The 23,530-nt window shown below is 42.6% G+C and overlaps 1 protein-coding gene across 2 annotated transcripts in view; it reads right to left on the reverse strand.

Moving 5' to 3' along the window:
- The window catches only part of LOC311137983 (uncharacterized protein), a 68,173-nt gene extending 51,659 nt beyond the window's left edge, over positions 1-16,514 (reverse strand). For both annotated transcript variants that reach the window (XM_084172628.1, XM_084172627.1), the window contains exons 1-3: positions 15,942-16,514; positions 7,765-7,939; positions 7,290-7,532 (exon numbers count right to left, since the gene is read on the reverse strand). In XM_084172628.1, coding sequence (XP_084028754.1) covers positions 7,290-7,532; positions 7,765-7,939; positions 15,942-16,085 — 562 coding nt within the window. In that variant the 5' untranslated portion in view covers positions 16,086-16,514. The remainder of the gene's footprint in view (positions 1-7,289; positions 7,533-7,764; positions 7,940-15,941) is intronic.
- Between the last annotated feature and the right edge of the window lie 7,016 nt (positions 16,515-23,530).

Genomic DNA, 23,530 nt, shown 5'->3' on the forward strand with positions numbered 1-23,530 from the left:
CTCCTCTGTTTGGGAGGGTTCTCGCACATGTTAGTGCGCATTTTGTTTTACGCCTGTGTGCGTACTTTCTCGCCTCCGGGCTTTTTGGCTCGTGTTATGAGTGATTGTTCACTAAAGTCTTTTGGACTAAGTTTCTGCGTCCTGCGCCTGATTCCTGCACCACACCCACCTACAGCACCCGCTGACAGAATCACACACCTTAAGGATGGAATCAGCAGGAGCCGCAGCAGCACCTGAGTCTCTGGAGGATAGGGTCCGTGAGCAGAACGATCAGATCCTTCGTATCGGGACCGCCCTTCAGGACGTGATTAACACCATTCAACGCTGGGAGACCAGAGGGACACCCACAACTCCACCTCCCGTGCCATCACCATCGGCCAGTCAGCCCATTCAAGCTCCGGAACCCAGGGGAATTCGGCTCTCGCTCCCGAGGGCCTATGATGGGACCGCTGCCGGGTGTCAGGGCTTCCTTCTGCAGGTGGAACTATACCTGGCCACCGTACACCCGGCGCCCTCGGGACACGAGAGCGTGTCCGCCCTCATCTCCTGTCTTACCGGCAAGGCTTTGGAATGGGCCAACGCCGAGTGGAGGAGAATAGACGCCTCCACTATCACCTACTCTGAGTTCTCCCGCCGCTTCAGGGCTGTGTTTGACCATCCACCTGAGGGGAAAGCGGTGGGGGAGCGTCTGTTCTACCTCCGGCAGGGGAGGAGGAGCGCCCAGGAGTTCGCTTTAGAATTCCGAACTCTAGCGGCGGATGCAGGGTGGAATGAGCGGGCCCTCATCGATCACTACCGCTGTAGTCTACGAGAGGACGTCCGTCGGGAGCTGGCCTGCAGGGATACCAGCCTCACTTTCGATCAGTTAGTGGACATGTCCATCAGGCTGGACACCCTGCTGGCTACCCGCGGACGTTCCGAGGGGGGTCCATCCATTCCATCCTCCAGCACCTCCGAGCCGAGCCCTATGGAGCTCGGGGGTGCTGGCGCTAGAGAGAGGAGGGGTCGGAGCACGAGGGGGGCCGTCCCCTGCACCAACTGTGGCCGTGGAGGACACACCGCGGCTAGGTGCTGGGGAGGGTCTCCTAGGGGAGTAGACGACAGGCTCCGCACTGGGGAGTCCTTCCAGGTGAGTAGGCGCCCCACTTACCCAGAGCTCTCTGTTGCGCACTTCTGTATACCTGTGCGATTTCCACAGGTTGCACCTCATTCCCAGCATAAGGCGCTAGTAGATTCAGGCGCGGCTGGGAATTTTGTTGATAGTAAATTTTGTTTAGAATTAGGGATTCCCCTTCTTCCTGTTGACGTCCCATTCCCCGTTCATGCCCTAGATAGCCGTCCGTTGGGATCGGGCTTGATCAGGGAAGTCACAGCACCACTTAGGATGTGTACGCAGGGGGGTCATGAGGAGATTATCCAGCTATATCTGATCGACTCTCCTGCGTATCCGGTGGTGCTGGGAATGCCCTGGTTGAGTATCCATAATCCGTCTATTTCGTGGCAGGAGAGGGCTCTGATGGAGTGGTCTGCCCAGTGTGTGGGGTGATGTTTAGGTGTTTCCGTGGGGGCTACCTCGGTGGAGAGTCCAAACCAAGTGCCCGCTTTGCACATTCCCCCCGAGTATGAGGATTTGGCTATTGTGTTCAGTAAGTCGAGGGCGACGCAGTTACCTCCTCATAGGCAGGGAGATTGTGCGATAGACCTCCAGGCAGGAGCTGCGCTCCCACGGAGCCATGTGTATCCTCTGTCTCAAGAGGAGAAGAGAGCTATGGAGACTTACATAGACGAATCTCTGAGACAAGGATACATACGGCCATCCACTTCCCCTGCGTCCTCAAGTTTCTTTTTTGTGAAGAAGAAGGATGGAGGGTTACGCCCGTGCATTGATTACCGTAGTCTCAATCAGATCACGGTGAAGTACAGTTATCCACTTCCTCTGATTGCGACCATGACGGAGTCATTGCACGGGGCGCGTTTTTTCACAAAATTAGATCTCAGGAGCGCTTACAACTTGGTACGCATTAGGGAGGGCGATGAATGGAAGACAGCGTTTAGTACCACCTCGGGTCATTACGAGTATCTTGTCATGCCATACGGGTTGATGAACGCTCCTTCAGTTTTCCAATCATTCGTGGATGAGATCTTCAGGGACATGCAGGGGCAGGGGGTGGTCGTGTACATAGATGACATTCTTGTGTACTCGTCTACCCGAGTCGAGCATGTGGCCCTGGTGCGCCGAGTGTTGAGGAGGCTGTTGGAGCACGACCTGTATGTCAAGGCAGAGAAATGTCTGTTTTTCCAGGAGTCGATCTCCTTTTTGGGTTATCAGTTGTCTGCGTCAGGGGTGAAGATGGAGGTTGACCGGGTGTCAGCCGTGCGTAATTGGCAGACTCCAACCACTGTTAAAGAGGTGCAGCAGTTTTTGGGGTTTGCAAATTACTACCGGAGGTTTATCCAGGGTTTTGGACAGGTGGCAGCTCCCATAACGTCTCATTTGAAGGGGGGTCCGGTGCGTTTGCAGTGGTCAGCCGAGGCGGACAGGGCTTTTGGGAGACTGAAGGACCTGTTTACTTCGGCTCCGGTGCTGGCGCATCCGGATCCCGCTTTACCATTTCAGGTAGAGGTGGACGCGTCAGAGGCCGGTATAGGGGCCGTGCTTTCGCAACGGTCCGGCACGCCACCTAAACTCCGCCCCTGTGCCTTTTATTCCAAAAAGCTCAGTCCGGCGGAGCGAAATTATGACGTAGGGGACAGGGAGCTGTTAGCCGTGGTACAGGCCCTAAAGGTGTGGAGGCATTGGCTTGAGGGGGCTCAACACCCTTTTCTCATTTTGACTGACCACCGTAACCTGGAGTACATCCGGGCAGCTAGGAGACTGAACCCTCGCCAGGCACGGTGGAACATGTTTTGGCCCGGTTCGTATTTAAGATCACATACATCCCTGGGTCACAGAACGGTAAGGCAGATGCACTGTCTCGGCGGTATGACACGGAGGAGAGGTCCGTGGAGCCCACTCCCATACTGCCAGAGTCTTGTCTGGTGGCACCGGTAGTGTGGGAGGTCGATGCTGAAATCGAGCGGGCGTTGCGCACCGACCCTAGTCCTCCTCAATGCCCGGAGGGTCGGGCGTACGTCCCGCTCGAGGTTCGGGATCGATTGATCTATTGGGCTCACACGTCACCCTCCTCTGGACATCCTGGTATTGGCCGGACAGTGCACTGCCTGAGTGCTAAGTACTGGTGGCCCACGTTAGCCAGGGATGTGAGGGTTTATGTCTCCTCCTGCTCGGTGTGCGCCCAGTGTAAGGCGCCTAGACATCTGCCTAGGGGTAAGTTACAACCCCTGCCCGTTCCACAACGACCATGGTCTCACCTCTCGGTGGACTTCGTCACTGACCTTCCCCCCTCGCAGGGGAATACTACTATACTGGTCGTTGTGGACCGGTTCTCTAAGGCCTGTCGTTTGCTCCCTATGCCGGGCCTTCCTCCTGCCCTACAGACCGCCAAAGCTCTATTCACCCACGTTTTCCGGCACTACGGGGTACCCGAGGATATTGTGTCTGATCGAGGTCCCCAGTTCACCTCCAGAGTCTGGAGAGCATTTATGGAGCGTTTGGGGGTCTTGGTGAGCCTTACCTCGGGTTACCATCCTGAGAGTAATGGGCAGGTGGAACGTGTGAACCAGGATGTGGGTAGGTTTCTTAGATCTTACTGCCAGGGCCGGCCGGAGGAGTGGGCACGGTACGTTCCCTGGGCAGAAATGGCCCAGAATTCCCTACGCCACTCCTCAACTAACCTAACCCCTTTCCAATGTGTGTTAGGTTACCAGCCGGTTCTGGCACCATGGCAGCAGAGCCAGATCGAGGCTCCTGCGGTGGATGAGTGGGTGCGGCGCTCGTAGGAGACGTGGAACGCTGCACACGTCCACCTGCAGCGGGCCCTCCATCGTCAGAAGGCGAGCGCCGATCTCCACCACAGTGAGGGGCCGGTGTACTCACCTGGTGATCAAGTCTGGCTCTCTACCAGAAACCTGCCCCTCCGCCTGCCCTGCCGGAAGCTGGGTCGGCGGTTTGTGGGGCCATTCAAAGTCCTGAGAAGATTGAACGAGGTGTGTTACAGATTACAACTGCCTAGTGATTATCGTATTAACCCCTCGTTCCATGTGTCTCTTCTCAGGCCGGTGGTAGCTGGTCCACTCCAGGAAGATGAGATCAGAGAGACTCCTCCGCCCCATTGGACATCGAGGGGGCACCGGCGTACACCGTGCGGTCCATCTTGGATTCGAGACGTCGGATGGGGGATCTCCAATATCTCGTGGAGTGGGAGGGGTACGGCCCGGAGGAACGGTGCTGGGTGCCGAGGAGAGACATTTTGGACCCGTCTCTCCTGACAGAATTCCACCGTAGTCACCCGACGCGCCCTGCTCCGCGTCCTCCTGGTCGTCCCCGAGGCCGGGGTCGGTACTGTCACGGTTTCGGCCGAGGCTGCCTCTCTTCCTTGCTCGGGCAGGCTTCGGCGGTCGTCGTCTCCGGAGTACTAGCTGCCACCGTTGTATGTTTCGATGTTCGTTTGGTTTGGTCTAGATGTGGTACACCTGTTATCGTTTAGCGTTCATTAGTTGTCCTATAAGTTCTCGTTGTGTTTGTCATGTGTTGTGTGTGATTGCGCTTCTGTTGGTTGTCTGTGCTTAGTTGTTTTCCTCCTCTGTTTGGGAGGGTTCTCGCACATGTTAGTGCGCATTTTGTTTTACGCCTGTGTGCGTACTTTCTCGCCTCCGGGCTTTTTGGCTCGTGTTATGAGTGATTGTTCACTAAAGTCTTTTGGACTAAGTTTCTGCGTCCTGCGCCTGATTCCTGCACCACACCCACCTACAGCACCCGCTGACAGTCAGAGACCTGGCCGTGTGGTGCCAGGATAACAACCTCTCCCTCAACGTGACCAAGACAAAGGAGATGATTGTGGACTACAGGAAAAAAAAGAGGACTGAGCACGCCCCCATTCTCATCGACGGGGCTGTAGTGGAACAGGTTGAGAGCTTCAAGTTCCTTGGTGTCCACATCACCAACGAACTATCATGGTCCAAACACACCAAGACAGTCGTGAAGAGGGCACAACAAAGCCTATTCCCCCTCAGGAGACTGAAAAGATTTGGCATGGGGTCCTCAGATCCTCAAAAAGTTCTACAGCTGCACCATCGAGAGCATCCTGACTGGTTGCATCACCGCCTGGTATGGCAACTGCTTGGCCTCCGACTGCAAGGCACTACAAAGGGTAGTGCGTACGGCCCAGTACATCACTGGGGCCAAGCTTCCTGCCATCCAGGACCTCTATACCAGGCGGTGTCAGAGGAAGGCCCTCAAAATTATCAAAGACTCCAGCCACCCTAGTCATAGACTGTTCTCTCTGCTACCGCACGGCAAGCGGTACCGGAGTGCCAAGTCTAGGTCCAAAAGACTTCTCAACAGCTTCTACCCCCAAGCCATAAGACTCCTGAACAGCTAATAATGGCTACCCAGACTATTTGCACTGCATTTCACTGTAATGTCTGCACCTGTTGTATTCGGCGCATGTGGCCAATAAAATTGAATTCGATTTGATTTGATTTGATTCCATGTGTGTTTTTTCATAGTTTTGATGTCGTCACTATTATTCTACAATGTGAAAAATGATTGAGTAGGTGTGTCCAAACTTTTGACTGGTACTGTATATCCTTCATCTGCACAAAATTGAAAGCTCTCACTCACAACCCCTGCTCACAGACACACATTGGTTCTGGGATATGCAACCATTTCCTTTCACTCACTTAACGCCACACTTTTCCAAACACAAAAACGCACACCACACATTCCATCACAATACATCCACACATACCCACATACTGTGCCTTCTATGTCTTCTGTTTGCTATGTTTTTATCTCCACTATGTTGATTGAGTAATTTTGTGTTCTAATGAGTTATATCTGAAGATGTATTATTTCGCTAGTTATCTTTTCTTGTATTGCCGTCTTATCCCTTTATAAAATACTATAAATGTGTTTTATTATTACAATCCCTACCATGGCTAGTATTGGCTGTTCCATTATTCCACTCCTCTATTAGAATAGCCATTGTGTCTCTGAACATTTGGTTATCAATATACAGTTTATCGACTACGAGTGCTACACGTTTCCCCTTGAATCTATTATCTTTGAAGACTGGGTACAGAACTTTGCGCCGTTCTACAATTTCCTTCGGGAAATGATAATTCATGCCTATTTTCGTGCCAGCAAGTCTTTCACCCAGGCTTTTAACCATTATTATTTTATTTTTTAAACGCACATTTGGCAACGATTGGGCGCTCATATCTCTGTCCCCTCTGTCCGAAACGGTGTACACGTTCGAGTTGGATTTTGTCGACAGCTTCACGTGGAATCTGAAGTGCTGTAAGGAGGAAGTACCTCACTACACCCTCAGGAACATCTCCTTCTTTCTCTTGGATACCAGTAAGTACCAGATTTTCTCTCATAGAGCTAGTCTGTATGTCAAGTAAGGCTTCTCTCAGAAAAATGTTCTCCTTTTTAAGTTCATTACTGTCCGTTTCAATCTTATTGACTGTCCCTTTTAGCTTTTTAGTTTCTTTCTCTATTGTCGCAGCTTTTTCGTCACTCATCTCAAGGCTCGCCTTCAACTCCTTTATATCTTTACTGACTAATTCAAGTATGCCCAGTTTGTCATTTATCCATTTTAACAGATCGGTTTCCACCCTTACCATTCCCGGTGGTGAAAAGCTTAAGTCGTCTGTGTCCATCGAGGAGTCGCGTTTCCTTATGGGGATTGGTTCTCCAACTGTAGCTCAGTTGGTAGAGCATGGCGCTTGCAACGCCAGGGTTGTGGGTTCGATTCCCACGGGGGGCCAGTATGAAAAATGTATGCACTCACTAAAACTGTAAGTCGCTCTGGATAAGAGCGTCTGCTAAATGACTAAAATGTAAAATGTTTACTCTCCGTCATATTTGGGTGTTGCTTGCTTTCGTAATATTTGTCAATACATTTCTCTAGCCTTATGATTTGTTTTGTCTTTTTTTTCCAGATTGAAGGTTATTACCCACCAGTATGTGAAGTGCTAATATTTAGTCTAACTTACAGATATTGAATATTACGTTTTTATCTTGAGGTGATCTGCACTGCTGTGTTCAGTCTGCCATCTTTCCTGACCCTATCTTTCCTATTTGACAGTTATTTACAGGTACTTTAGACTTTCCGACTCAAGGCCTCCTCTTTCCCCCAGGGAACATGAAGCCTGGGACTCACAGTATTTGGGCCTCTGGACTTTCCTCTTCTGACTGGGGGTGGACTGGGTGGACGTGCTGGGCTGCTCCTCCTCCATACTCCCACTTCTCTTTTTCTGTTTCCTCTTTCTCCTTCCTGTCTTCTTCTTCTCCTCCTCCTCCTCCTCCTCCTCCTCTTCTCCTTCCACTGAAGCCTTCTTCTTCTTATCCTCCACCTCTTCCTTCTCCACCTTCTCTGGCAGTTTCTCATAGAATGTAAACGATCCTACAAGGGATTGGAGGCTAAATTGAGCAAACCACGCAACCTAATTCATGTACACCTAATAAAGAATTATAATAAATACAAATTCGACAGGGCTTTGTACCTCAACTTCAAAGTATCCACCATTGTGACTACATTTATATTACACTAGGAGTTAGAATTATATACCGATATTAACTTATACAAACGAATGCCATTATAATACAATAATAAGAGTGAATGCTCCAGAACTGACCGTTCAGCAGGCGGTTTTGTAGCAGGCGTAACGTGGGGTATTTCTGCAGGAGGTGGTCCCTGAACACACAGTTCCAGAACAACTTGATGCTGTCGGGCCTCTCTGCCTCCACCCAGTCCAACACCTGGTACACACCCTTCTCCCTCAGCTCCTTACTCTTCATCCGAATCAGATTCTGCAGGAGAGGTCAAATATAAAACCATGGTCCAATTTGTGGGGGTTGTCAAATTGTGGCTGGAGTGATAGACTTGATTCTCTAGAAGCAACTACCATCCCAATCAGTTCATGTGACAGACAGGAATTTATGGACACACGTCAGGCAGTACTAATTAATGATCATCAACTCCAATTTTCACTCTTACAATAACATTCCATAACCTGTTATTTGTACCCAGCTAGTAATAGGACAGTGACTGGTCTTAGTGTACACAGTACACTCTTAGAATTAGTGTTGACCCGATGAACCCTGGAGATCCTCAAGGAACCTCTAGCGGTCAAACAGGGAAATGGTTACAATCGTTCATTTTTCCCATCTTTCTTTTTTTGAAACACTTAAAATAAGGGCTGTGTTTCATGTAGGCTTACCCTGGAGTGACGTTTTGATAACCGTATAAATCTCTCTAGGACAAGGTGACTTTTATCAATATATTCACCTGTATTTACCCTCCAAAAATGAAATGCTAATTATATGCTAATGTCGTTATCATAAAGAAGTACAAATGCCATGATGATCTGGACGAGACTGCCGAATCGAGGCAAAGGTAAGAATCTCTGGATCAACTATCTAATGTTAGCTAAATGTAGTAATGAATAAATTAGCTACATTTCTTTAAATGGACAATTCTGTGAAATGTTTTGTGCAAGTTTTAAATTGACACAATACCAGTTAGCAAAGGTGTCAGCTAGAGATGACGTGCAGGAGCTTGCAGCGATTTGTAGTCTTGCATGATGTCTACTTTGATGCTAATTAGCATTTTCGAATCTGAGCATAAATAGAGCCGAATATGTTGATAAAAGTCACCTGGTCCGAGAGAGATTTACAGCAGTCCTCCAGAGGAATGAATCTAATTATTATACAGTAATACAGTATTTCAATTCAATGTTTCAAGGACAAAATGACATGTATTTAAGTATTTTCTGTTGTTGTAGTGGGGACAGTAACATTAGTACAATATAGTTTGTGTTTTTATATTTTAATTATTTATTTTATGTTTAGCTCACATAATATAATTTAAAAGTATGCATTAAGGTGTCTGTCATACAATAAACTTGTCAAAAATTAATGTAGACATGAATAAATGCAAATATTTTTTACAACGGAGGAGTACCAAGATGGCTGCGCGGTGGCTTCAATGCAGCACCCACTGTCCAGGGTTTATTTACATCATTGACCTTTACACAGAGGTTCCTCGAAGAACCTCGAGGACCCTTTTCAGACTCGAGGAACCTTTTTCAACCGGAAAGGTTCCGCTGGTGTGGTAACCCAAAAGGTTTGTCCAGGCACCTTTACTTGCAAAATAGGAGGAAGAATTTTACCAATTAACTTCTGTAGACTACAATTTGTTTTATTACAGGGTTAAATCAGGGTTTTATTCGGTTGAGTAAAGTACTACAGTACAGTACAGTAAGGTGTACAGTAGAATTTAAATCAGTAGAGTACAGTAGAGTTAATTCAGTAGAGTACAGTACAGTAGAGTACATTAGAGGAAAGTATTAAACAATACAGTACATTATACTGAACTATACTCTACTGTGCTGTACTCTAATGTACTGAACTATACTTACTTTTATTTACTGTACTGTGCTCTACTGTATTGTACTGTACTCTACTGTACTGTACTATAGTCAACTTTTCTTTACTGTGCTGTACTGTAATGTACTGTACTCTGCTATGCTGTGCTGTACTGTACTGTGCTGTCCAAACTTGTGAAACATAGATGTCTATGATTGGTTCAGATTTGGTCCGGTTCAGACAGCCTTGAGTCTTCTTGGGTATGACGCTACAAGCTTGCCACACCTGTATTTGGGGAGTTTCTCCCATTCTTCTCTGCAGATCCTCTCAAGATCTGTCAGCTATTTTCAGGTCTCTTCAGAGACGTTAGATCGGGATCAAGTCCGGGCTCTGGCTGGGCCACTCAAGGACATTCAGAAACTTGTCCCGAAGCCACTCCTGCGTTGTTTTGGCTGTTTGCTTAGGGTCGTTGTCCTGTTGAAAGGTGAACCTTCGCCCCAGTCTGAGCTCTGGAGCAGGTTTTCATCAAGGATCTCTCTGTACTTTGCTCCGTTCATCTTTTCCTTGATCCTGACTAGTCTCACAGTCCCTGCCGCTGAAAAACATCCTCACAGCATGATGCTGCCACCACCATGCTTCACTGTAGGGACGGTGCCAGGAATCCTCCAGACGGGACGCTTGGCATTGTACTCCAGCCCTGTTAACCCATGCCCTAACCCTAACACCCACATACTAATACCCTAATATTGATACAATCAAGTACCGATGCACCCATATCTTAGCCCTAAATGCCCTATTTGCTAATCATAGACCCCAGTTCCTTTGCCAATACACATCCCTGTTACTTGCCTATCTCAGCCCTGTTACCCACTTTACCTAGGCCTGTATTCCCCAAGTCACCAACAGTAACCTGAAGGTAACTGCCAAAATAAAGGAAACAACAATATAATGTGTCTTAATAGGGCGTTGGGCCGCCACAAGTCGTCAGAACAGCTTCAGTGTGCCTTGGCATAGATTTTACAAGTGTATGGCTATCTATTGGAGGGATGCGACACCATTCTTCCACGAGAAATTCCATCATTTGGTGTTTTGTTGATGCTGGTGGAAAACGCAGTCTCAGGCACCGTTCCAGAATCTGTGTTAAAGTGTTAAACTTGGTTGAGATCTGGTGACTGAGACGGCCATGGCATATGGTAAACATCATTTTCGTGCTCATCAAACCATTCAGTGATCACTCGTGCCCTGTGGATTGTGTCATTGTCATCCTGGAAGAGACCACTCCCATCAGGATATAAATTATTCATCATAGATTGAAGGTGATCACTCAGAATGGCTGTGTATTTCTTGGTGTTTACCTTGCCCTCTAAGGTATTGAGTAAATCTAAACCGTGCCAGGAAAATGCACCCCACACCATAACAGAGCCACCAGAACTCTCGTTTTAAGTGTTTCCTTTATTTTTTCAGTTACCTGTATATCAAGCTATTCGCTGCACACCCCAAACCTGTTATTTGCATATGTTAGTCCTATGACCTTTGACCTGTATACGCTTATCATTTCATAGATAAACCCATAGTACAGTGGTATAACACATGTGCTCTAGCCCCATTCACTTTTTTTCCTACCACAAACTTGTTGCCAGAAAGGATTTGAATGGGCAATAGACCAATTACCTGTATGAGCCTTGTGTATCCCTACACCCCATTAAACATATAAACCAGGTAAGTCCATGGGCATATGCATATAAAACAGGTCTACCCCAGTGCCCAAGCCTAAACACTCATACAAACCAGGTCAACACTTGTACTTCAGCCCCGATATTCTTACAGACCAGGTGTACACCTGCACATCTAACCCAATACAGATTTTTGTCAATAATGTTACATGTCAGACCCAATTGCCATAAAAATAGGTATACTTCTGCATTTCAGCCCCAATATTAATACAAACCAGGTCTACACCTGTACTTCAGCTCCAATTTACATACCTACAAAGTCTGCACCTGTGCTTGATCCCAATTAGTCAACTAAGCCAGGTCTAAATGTGCCAAAGCCTGATTACTCAAACTGTAAACCAGGTCTACCCCTGCACAGCAAGGCCGTAGCTACATATAAGGACACCGAGGTCCGGACCTCTGTGATTTTCTCTGTGAATACACAAGTTGCAATTTCGAAACTTGGTTGTGCATCAGCAGTTTTCCTCGTTATGTCACTCGCTGACAGTCACTCAATTAGCCAATGTCACTTAATTTGCTTTTAAAACTGCAAAAACTTCTCCCCACCACATGGCAAAATGTGTAGAATTGCAGGAAATTAGCTGTAAAACTGCAACAACAACAAAGTTATGTTAAGCAAACGTATTTACCTTTTGAGAATAAAATAATTTTTCTGCTAACAGATCCCTCTGTACATATTCAATTATAGTTTTAATCCTGGTGCTGAGTTAATGTGAGTTAATGTGTAGCGGCTAATTGTATAGCCAATAGGCTATGTGTTTGTAGATCGACTGAGGTGACTGAAGCTACAGCAACCAATGTGATAATGGTTGTTGTTTTTTTTTGCTTGTTTTTGCTGTTCTCCAAATAGCATTTTAGAGTTTTTAAATTGTATAGAAATGCAGTAAATGAGCTTCAACTTTCTTAAAATGTCTAAAACTCAGACCCTGGCTACAGCCCTGCACCTCAGCGCCAGTACTCCTACAAACTGGGTCTACACTTTTTACGAGTCCCAATACTAATATAAACCGGATCTACACCTGCATATCTCAGCACAAATACCCATACGAACCAGGTTTACACCTGTGGCTATGTCCCACTACTCTGATAATCCAGGTGCCCTTGTGACTATTCAGCAAAACTCACAAAAGGTCTACAAACCTAAACAAACCTATTGACATTACATTTTTGATCAGTTATTACATTAATTCAGTATATGGGTCTATACATGGCCAACATTTTACAGTCAAAATCACTGATTTAAACATATGTAAAGGCTAATGGATAATGGTAAAATCATCTGTAAGATAATCTTGATGATCAAGTATATCCATAACCCAACACAACGAGCATCATGGATTCAACACTGTAATGGAAAACTGTAATTTATACGGTAATTTGAGGTATTATCAACAGTAAAAAAAAAACTTTTACATTTTACTGCAGCATACTATAAATGGTGCATTTTAGTAGAATTGCTGTATATTTAATGGTGCTGTAATTCCACCCCACAGAAAATATTTTGACCAATAGTGGGTCCATGGTATTGTTGTTTCTGTAACGTTAACATATTTTGAGGCATGCCTTGTAAGAGGCTATATTTGTTGCACCCGTGATTGAGAATGCTTTACCAATTTAACTTGTATGTGGTTATAGTGCCCCATCAATTAAAAATGTATAGGGGACAGATTGGAGTGGCAGCTAATCTTAAACCTTAAATGGTTGAGCAAAAGGCATTTGCCATGTCCTTTTGGTGTGTTTTTCCCTGTAGTTGCTGCTAATTTGGAAGCCTTTCTTAAGGTCTCTAGAAGTGCAAGTGATATAAAACTCTAGTGATGGGAAACCGATGCTTAATGAAGGCTTCAGCACTTTCACCAAAATGTGCCAAAAAACTGAGCTTCATTATCTGTTCACAATGCACATTAGTTACATCTGCTGGTTAGCAATAAATAGCAGCGAATGATTATCAGATAGATGTTGTTTTTCTCCACTGTTTTCATCAAAACTCTGTGGCGCAGCAGTAAGTTGTTGGCTTCAGTAGCCTATAATCAGTTGGAATACCAGCTTTGCATCTTACATCAAGCTTCCCTTTTTTGCCTTCAAGTTTACTGTTTTTCAAAATCTGAATCTATGGCATTATTTAGGATGCTTAAGACAGAAGCTTATACTATACTAAATATAACAAATTATTTGAACAGTGCAGAAAGTGTTCTTTCACATAAAACAAAACTGTAATTTATACGGTAATTTGAGGTATTATCAACAGTAAAAAAAAAAACTTTTTACATTTTACTGCAGCATACTATAAATGGTGCATTTTAGTAGAATTGCTGTATATTTAATGGTGATGTAATTCCACCCCACAGAAAATCTTTTGACCAATAGTGGGTCCATGGTATTGTTGTTTCTGTAACGTTAACATATTTTGAGGCGTGCCTTGTAAGAGGCTATATTTGTTGCACCCGTGATTGAGAATGCTTTACCAATTTAACTTGTATGTGGTTATAGTGCCCCATCAATTAAAAATGTATAGGGGACAGATTGGAGTGGCAGCTAATCTTAAACCTTAAATGGTTGAGCAAAAGGCATTTGCCATTTCCTTTTGGTGTGTTTTTCCCTGTAGTTGCTGCTAATTTGGAAGCCTTTCTTAAGGTCTCTAGAAGTGCAAGTGATATAAAACTCTAGTGATGGGAAACCGATGCTTAATGAAGGCTTCAGCGCTTTCACCAAAATGTGCCAAAAAACTGAGCTTCATTATCTGTTCACAATGCACATTAGTGACATCTGCTGGTTAGCAATAAATAGCAGCGAATGATTATCCGATAGATGTCGTTTTTCTCCACTGTTTTCATCAAAACTCTGTGGCGCAGCAGTAAGTTGTTGGCTTCAGTAGCCTATAATCAGTTGGAATACCAGCTTTGCATCTTACATCAAGCTTCCCTTTTTTGCCTTCAAGTTTACTATTTTTCAAAATCTGAATCTATGGCATTATTTAGGATGCTTAAGACAGAAGCTTATACTATACTAAATATAACAAATTATTTGAACAGTGCAGAAAGTGTTCTTTCACATAAAACAATTGTCTAAATAGTGTGCCTTCAACAGGATTCTACCTCATACCCTCACGTCCCGGAATGTTCTCTACTCTACCAGCTAAGCTACCGTTCAGATGAAACTTTTTGTACAAAATTCGAACTATATTTGTAAGTACGTGTCCAATACAGGTCAGTATTTGAAAGCAGCTTGGAATCGAAGAAAGCACCGGAACCAAAGAGAAATTAGTAGGATTTCACATTTTGTAACACACGGTTTGAAAATGCACGTGATCAAATGAAGCTTTGGACGTCATTGATTACATACTTCTGATAAAGTGATACACGCATCAGCACACTGCTTCGAAGTTAGCTGCTTAGCGATTTTGACGCATGCCTCGGAGCTCCGATATCAAACGTAACATCACTATAAAACACAAAATATGAATGAATATGCTGTGAAATGTAAACACTTTAGAGGAGAGTGGGGTAAGTTGACCCATTTTTTACATTCAGCATCACTCCGTCAAGGGAAATATAGTGTTCTTTCTAACAAAGATATCTACATATATTTCACATGATGTTGTGTATCCCCGGAAATAATCAGAATTCATGTAAACATGACAATTTTGATAATTATTAACATAATTAGTCCCAAAAAAGCGGTCTCTTGGCACAATTTATGAGGTAAGATGAGCTGCGGGACAGGGTAAGTTAAGCCGCCTAAAAATGTCTGTACTGAATGAAATATTGCCACTACCTTTTTAAAACCATGTTTATCTTTATTTCCCAAACACAATTCAACACAATCCCAATAATTTTTTGTGTTTTAATAATTTTAAGCATCTTTTAACACAGGCTTAACACCTAACAAACACTTCTTAAAAACACTTTTTACATAGGACAGGCCCTGTTGTTTCCTTATATCCCAGCAATAATGCCTTGCATTACGCCTGGGAAGGAAACACTTCAATTTGCTCAATTTGCCATTGGCTCAACTTACCCAATTTCCTTTGGCTCAATTTACCTGAGGGCAAACAGTTTTACTATATTAGCCCACACAGCTACAAGGATGCACTTTTATGCTAGGTTTAGGACCTCACCTCAATTCATTCAGCCAATCATTCATTCATTTCGATGATGGTAGCATTTACTTTTTTTTACAGTATAGGCCTAATACAGTAATGTTTACAGTATTGTACTGTGTCATTACACAGTACTTGCTATGATACTGTATTTATATTACAGTAGGTGTACTTTAATATTAAATACTGAATTTTACTTGCCACAGAGCTGACTATAAATTACAGTCAAATTCATGATGACCCCTTTAAAGTAAATGTGTTGAAAATTAAGGCACACAGCCTATGTAAACTAGACCCTTTAAACATTAAACAAAATATTAAAAATGTAAATATTAAAACATTTCAACAAAAAAAGTGTTTTTTAAGCTGTTGAATACAGACTTCTGGTGTAAAAGTAGGTCTACACCTTCGAGATTTATCCTTGTCTTGTGACCATTTTGAGAAATTTAATGAAACTTCTCTGAATCATACTTCACCTTAATAATGCATAATATATTACTTATTTGTTAATTACAACTTTACCTTATTTAAAGCATGTAAAGTAGGACTACCCAAGTTTTTTTTTCGGTATTGTGACCGATAGGATTACATTTAACCTTTGAGTATTTGCTCTCACCTTGTGCATTTTCTCCGGAATGAGGTGGTGGTCTCGGAGCTGGTTAAGAAAGGTGTGTGGTTTCTCCATGCACGACATCTCTGTCCTACTACAGTGGAAAAACTGCAGTAACTGCTTATCTGTCAGAAAATCCAACCGGTCCATTGGCGCCGATCGCAACTGCAGTTCACCTCTTCAAATCAGTTTTCTTTGTTGAAAAAAATGCTATATTTACCAGGTCATTGAATATTATTAACAGTTTAATAATTAACGAACCGGTTCATATTGGGTTGCACATATAGATTCATAAATTAAAGTATGATTGTAGGCTATTTACGTTTCAATACAGGCCCAGGGCGGATTGATTCACTCAGACGATTGACGCGCAAAAGCAATCGAGACGAAAATAGCCTACATTCCAGTTTGGACGATGGACGTAATCAAAACGTTTTCAGCTGTAGGCCTACAACATGTTGTTATTGTTATTTTCGAATATAAAATAGATCTCCCGTCAGCACGGAAGGCCACTTCAAATAACATTTGGAAAGTGAAAGTGCTCATGTGACGGATCCTTCCTGGCCACTCTGCCGCCCTAGGCGATTCAACCAAATTGCCGCCCCTTCCGAGAATAGTCCCAGTAAGCAAAATAACGTTAAAACACGTCTACAATACGAATTTTTCCAGACATTGAAGTTAGTTTCAATTTAGGTTCTGAATTAAAGGTGAAAATATGTATTTTCCAGATGTTGAAGTCAGGTTCATTTTCGGTTTTGAATGAAAGTTGAAAATACGTAATTTATAGACATCTAGACATTGTGAATGTTGACCTGTTTAAAGGTCTTACTCACATCGGCTACGGAGAGCGTGATCACACAGTTGTCCGGAACAGCTGATGCTCTCATGCATGTTTCAGTGTTACTTGCCTCGAAGCGAGCATAGAAGTAATTTAGCTGGTCTGGTAGGCTCGTGTCACTGGGCAGCTCGCGGCTGTGATTCCCTTTGTAGTCTGTATTAGTTTGCAAGCCCTGCCACATCCGACTAGCGTCCGAGCCGGTGTAGTACGATTCGATCTTAGTCCTGTATTGATGCTTTGCCTGTTTGATGGTTCGTCGGAGGACATAGCTGGATTTCTTATAAACTTCCGGGTTAGAATCCCGCTCCTTGAAAGCGGCAGCTCTACGCTTTAGCTCAGTGCGGATGTTGCCTGTAATCCATGGCTTCTGGTTGGGGTATGTACGTACAGTCACTGTGGGGACGACGTCATCGATGCACTTATTGATGAAGCCAAAAACTGATGTGGTGTACTCCTCAATGCCATCGAAATAATCCCTGAACATATTCCAGTCTGTGCTAGTAAAACAGTCCTGTAGCTTAGCATCTGCTTCATTTGACCACTTTTTTATTGACCGAGTCACTGGTGCTTCCTGCTTTAGTTTTTGCTTGTAAGCAGGAATCAGGAGGATAGAATGATGGTCAGATTTGCCAAATGGAGGGCGAGGGAGAGCTTTGTCCGGGTCTCTGTGTGTGGAGTAAAGGTGGTGTAGAGTTTTCAAATATACATAGACCGCCACCCCTTGTCTTACCAGAGGCTGCTGTTCTATCCTGCCGATACAGTGTATAACCGCCAGCTGTATTTTATTAAATTCTTCGTTCAGCCACGACTCGGTAAAACATATTACAGTTTTTAATGTCCCGTTGGTAGGATGTACGTGCTTGTAGTTCCTCCACTTTATTATCAAGGGATTGTAAATTGGCCAATAGTATCGATGGCAAAAGCAGATTAGCCACTCATCACAGGCTCCTAACCATGCTCCCCGATCTCCTTCCGAGATATCTCCTTTTCTTTCTACTGCGAATGACGGGGATGAGGGCCCTGTCAGGTGTCTGGGGCAAATCCCTCTCGTCCGACTCATTAAAGAAAAATTATTCGTCCAGTTCAAGGTGAGTAATCGCTGTTCCGATGTCCAGAAGCTCTTTTCGGTCATAAGAGACGGTAGCAGCAACATTATGTACAAAATAAGTTACAAACATTGCAAAAAAACACACAAAATACCACGGTTGGTTAAGAGTCCATAAAACGGCAGCCATCCCCTCTGGTGCCATTGTATGCAATGTGAAAAGACTCGTAGGAAAACACACACATTTTTGTGCAACTTCATTCCTAGGAAAATACATATTTTGGGGGCAAACTTCAGAACAATCTTTTGAAAGTTATTAAAGCAATGCATGATGTTCTACACTGCCTTTTGTTTTGTGTCCCACATTTATTTATATAAAAAAACAAACGTGTTAACAACCCAATATTGTTAATGAACCAGGTTGTCACAGAAATAATAATAGTATAATAGTAAATATATTATAATAGTAGCCCTACGTTATTTTTTATTTTATTACTGCCAATACTGTTTTCTATGCTTGTTTTCACTTAATACTTTGGGATACTGGTGCACTTGTAGTCAGAAAGGCCTACACAATTTTCTTCATAATGCATTTAATACAAGGCTCCACTTTTTCATGTACATTACACCATTTGTTTCATAATGCATTTTATACAAGGCTATGTTACATTTTATGAGGTTTACCAGATTAGAGAAAAAATACAAAATGTTTTTTGCTTTTTGGTATCGATGAAGGTATTTGATTGGGGAATGGGGATACGTTTTTATGATTGGAAATTATAATACACACCATAATACACATGCACACGCACACAAAAACGTACACACATATACACACACTCACTTTGTTTGTACTCATGTTATAGCCAACTCTTGACTTTTGTATGAATTATTTTTTATAAAATATTTGTATCTAGTAGTCATGTATTCATTATCTTTAACGGGTTAAATGTTTGTAGTTTGCATGTTTCCGTAATGATTAACATGGCTAAATAGTCGTACATCTCTGCTTGATTTAGCTTTTTATATATTTGGCATTTTTATACATATTCTGTATTTCCACTGAAGAAAGCAATAATTAGTCAACACACTACTGTAAATAAAACGACACTAGCTGTTATAAAATGGAAATTGATTGCTGGAAATAAATGGTGAGAAATGCTCATTCTGAAGCCATTTACATTCTATGGGGTATAAGATGTTGAGAATAGTGGCATAGGAGAGTCTGAAATGAATTAAATACCCTAACCCTAAACTATGTTAAATGTCAGCAGCAATTTCCAGTGAGAAATGCTCAGTCTGAAGCCATTCGGCTATGGGTTTCACAGCTCTATAATAATGATACAAGTTATATCACCTTAAAAATGGTTTATTTACAACTTCTGGGGTATAACATGTTGGGCAAAGTGGTATAAAAGAGTCTGACATATAACCCCTAACTTGAGTTTAGTCTTCGCCAATGAGAACCAAGAGGGGCCTAGCTTCGTTCTTCATGACTGGGAAAGGCCTCAATTATACTTTTTGCACCAAAGTACGTTCATCTCTAGGAGACAGAACGCGTCTCCTTCCTGAGCGGTATGATGGCTGCGTGGTCCCATGGTGTTTATACTTGCGTACTATTGTTTGTACAGATGAACATGGTACCTTCAGGCATTTGGAAATTGCTCCCAAGGATGAACCAGACTTGTGAAGGTCTACAAAAAAAATTAGTCCTGCACAAAGTAGATGTCCTAACCGACTTGCCAAAACTATAGTTTGTTAACAAGAAATTTGTGGAGTGGTTGAAAAAACGAGTTTTAATTACTCCAACCTAAGTGTATGTATACTTCCGACTTCAACTGTATTTTCCCTGACACTGAAAAGTACTCGTTACATTTGTAATACTTAGCAGGACAGGAAAATGGTCCAATTCACACACTTATCAAGAGAACATCCCTGGTCACATCTACAGCCTTTGATCTGGGGACTCACAAAACCCAAATGATTCATTTGTAAATAATGTCTGAGTGTTAGTGTGGCCCTAGCTATCCATACATTTTAAAAACACAAACAATTGTGCCGTCTGGTTTGCTTATAAGGAATTTGAAATGATTTATACTTTTACTTTTGATACTTAAGTATATTTTAGCAATTACATTTCCTTTTGATACTTACACATATTTAAAACCAAATACTTTTAGACTTTTAATTAAGTAGTATTTTACTGGGTGACTTTCAATTTTACTTGAGTCATGTATTTGAGTCATGTAGTCAAGTATGACAATTAGGTACTCTTTCAGCCCAGCTGAAAACATTTATTCTATGAACAAAATACATGTAAAAAAAAAAACGTCTTTCCAACAAAAATAATGATTATACATATAAACATATATTGTGTAATAATATTAATATGGATTATCTATATGAATGTTTAGTAAAAAAAAAACTAAAAAAATATCATGGTTATAGTTTCATATTGTATAGTAAAACTTTAATAATAGTAATATGTATGTTTAAATGTATGTACTAAAGATTTAGAATAAAATAAAGAGACTTAAAATGTGTATTTACCTTTTAATTAAATATCTCTTCCACTGGACCTCTGTCTCCCCGATCTCTCTCTCTCTCTACACAAGAGCCAATTGGGTCTGGGTGGGATGTGTTTGTGTGTGTGCGTGTGTGTGTGTATGTTTGAACCAAGTTTAATTTTTTTACCTGTCTAACCTTTAAACTTTCAAAAAGACTTCTCATCAGATCCATATATTTTAATAGTCAACATGATTGGTTCGTTGGTGGGACCCTTTACCCCTCAGTCCCCCAAACAACTGTCTGAAAAACAGTTGTGTCTGGACCTCTGTCTCTGTGAATGTGTCTGTATGTGTGTTTGAACCAACTGTTTTTTAAACCTGTTTCACTTTTACCCTTTCTCAGCAAATCCATATATAAATGGGCAATAGGTTGTCCATCCTGGGATGTACACAATAGGTCACTATATGTAGATAAGGGTACCCCCAAACAACTGTTTGAAAACAGTTGTTTGGGGCATCCTGAGATGTCCGGGGCGATGTCCAGGGGAAATGTCCGGGGGAATGTCTCAGTCAATAAAAAATAAATAAAATAAAATAAAGGGTCATTGTATTTTTCAAGATGTACCCTCTACTTATGACTTAAACAGTTCATTTTACCCCCTTAATAACCTTTTAATGCAGTGTGCTAAATCAGGGGCACACAGAGTGTTTCTTGGTAGTCTTAAACAAATCTACTGTGAAACAAAAGTATACACCTCACACACATGGTTAGGGGCTTAGAAAAGAAGACACCAGTAACATGTCAGAAACAGTTTAAATGTATTCATTATTGACACTTTAAATACATCACAGAAGACTGAAATGTAACAAAAGGTCTATTGTGTTTATTGAGCGGTACACTGAGATGCTCAGTTAGTCAATATTCCCCTCAAGCGATTCCCCAACATCTTGTCAACATGGGACCCAAAAATGGAGCAGATATCTTATACCAATCTATCTTTGTAGACATTTATCCATAACAAGGCCTAGGCGGCCACTATAGTGCCCAAAAATCTCTCCAACATGTCACATTTCTAAGCATCTTTATTTTCATGCATATAACTTGTCAAAAAGCATTTTTATGACCAAATCACATTCTTTAGTGTAGACAATAATTTGTTCATGTTTTCATGAGTGTTTGAGATTAGGTCCCTGAATGGTCAAAAACCTCTTCAAATAGAAGTATGTTTGTAGCACAAAATATCACAAAATATCTTACAGGTAGGCTCTCTCTCACTCTCTCATCATGTCACAAGCTGACAGGCTCCCAAAGGAAGGGTCATAAAAGGCCCCAGCTCACTCAACTTCACCTCCCCTCTCCAACAGCCATCAGCCCAGAACATGCTGAAGACAGAACATCTCAAAGATAATCTGGGAATAATTTCTTCCTCATGGAGCTTTTTTGAAGGTGTGTTGAATATTCAATGTGATGTTTGTATATAGATATATATTATTTAAGACTGATATATATATTAATTGTTTCATTGACATGTATGCTTTTAAAAAATGAAGGCTGTTTATCCATTGTGCAGTAGCGATTGTTTTTATTGTGTAGACTGGGTATCTGTAAAACACTTTGTGACAACTGCTGATGCAAAAAAGGGTTTTAAGAAATACATTTGGTTGATTGACAGATGTGTATTATTAATTTTTTTTTATTTTATTTTAAATCATATTCATTATTATTATAATTATAATATTAATAATAATAATTATTATTATTATTATGTTACAGGTGAGACATCCCCAGAAATGTCAATGTCTTGTCAAGTGCTCAAACCCGGGCCTTATGGATAAACCCCCAAAAAGACTACATGAGCTTGGAGGAGCTGACCGTGAGTGATATAAAAAATTAATTTAAAAAACTTCTGACTTCTCTGTACAGCAGCCCCAGACAATCATGTACAGTAGCTCCAACTTACAAGAATGGGTTTACAGGGCAGTGATGAAAACAGTTTATATGAGCGCTAATTCAAACATACAATGATATATATTTGATACAATTACTCATTCAAAAATGTTGTTACAAAATCACTTCTTATTGTGTACATTTCAAGGTTTCACAAACATAAAACAACTATCTAGTTAATGTTTCTCGGACTAACACACTGTTGAGTTTCCTATTTACTAAAGAACAATCATTAAGACAAAACTTAAAACGTAGTAACATAATCTGTATACATGTCATTCTATACTGAAAACAGGTACATTCTGAAAGATTTTGTTGTTGTTGATGTGATAACACAATTTTTATTCACGTCTCAATTTAGGATAATACTGTTTTTATTTTACTTAAATTGTATTATTTATGTTGTCTCATACCATGCTAATACACTACCAAGCAATGCAAGCAGATGTGGAATTAACCCCAAAACAGTGCTGTCTTTTTGAATCAAGAATTGATCAAGAATACCAATTATCAGATCCTCTTTCCCATTTAGGCATCATACAATGAACAGCCACATGCAAATCCATAAACTCTACCAATAACACATTGAAAACCTTAACATGTGTCACGGAATCAGCCGAGGCTGCTCCTCCTCCTTGCTCGGGCAGGCTTCGGTGTTCGTTGTCCCCGAAGTACTAGCTGCCACAGATCGATGTTTCGGTGTTTGTCTAGTTTGTCTTGATTGTTTTCACCTGTTTCCCATTATGTTACATTGTATTCCCTTTATAACCCCCTGTCTCTCATTGGTTATTGTGTGTGATTGTTGTCCATGAGGTCGGCAGTGTTCGGGTGTATGCATATTTTGTTCCTCCCTGTTTGGAGGTTTTGTTTGTATTTTGATTACTGTGCAAGTAAAGTTCGTCTGCCAGTAGCTCGGTGTCCTGCGCTTGACTTCGCTCACAGCATACACGTCGCCCTGACAGAATCACACACCACTCATGGAGTCAGCAGGAGCGGCGGTGCCAGCTGGATCAATGGAGGAACGCGTCGAACACCAAGCGGCCATGATCCAGGCTCTCGGCACTGCCATGGAACGGGTGGTGAGCACTATTGAGCGATGGGAAAGAGGGTGTCTGCCTACGCCTCCTCCAACGATACCACCACCATCGGCGATGCCCATCGCTTCACCTCCGGGGTCCAGTGGGATTCGGCTCTCGCTCCCGAGGGCTTATGATGGCACAGCGGCCGGGTGTCAGGGTTTCCTGCTCCAGGTTGAAC

This window comes from Coregonus lavaretus (assembly GCF_964263955.1).
Source record: "Coregonus lavaretus genome assembly, chromosome: 2".
Taxonomy (NCBI): Eukaryota; Metazoa; Chordata; class Actinopteri; order Salmoniformes; family Salmonidae; genus Coregonus; species Coregonus lavaretus.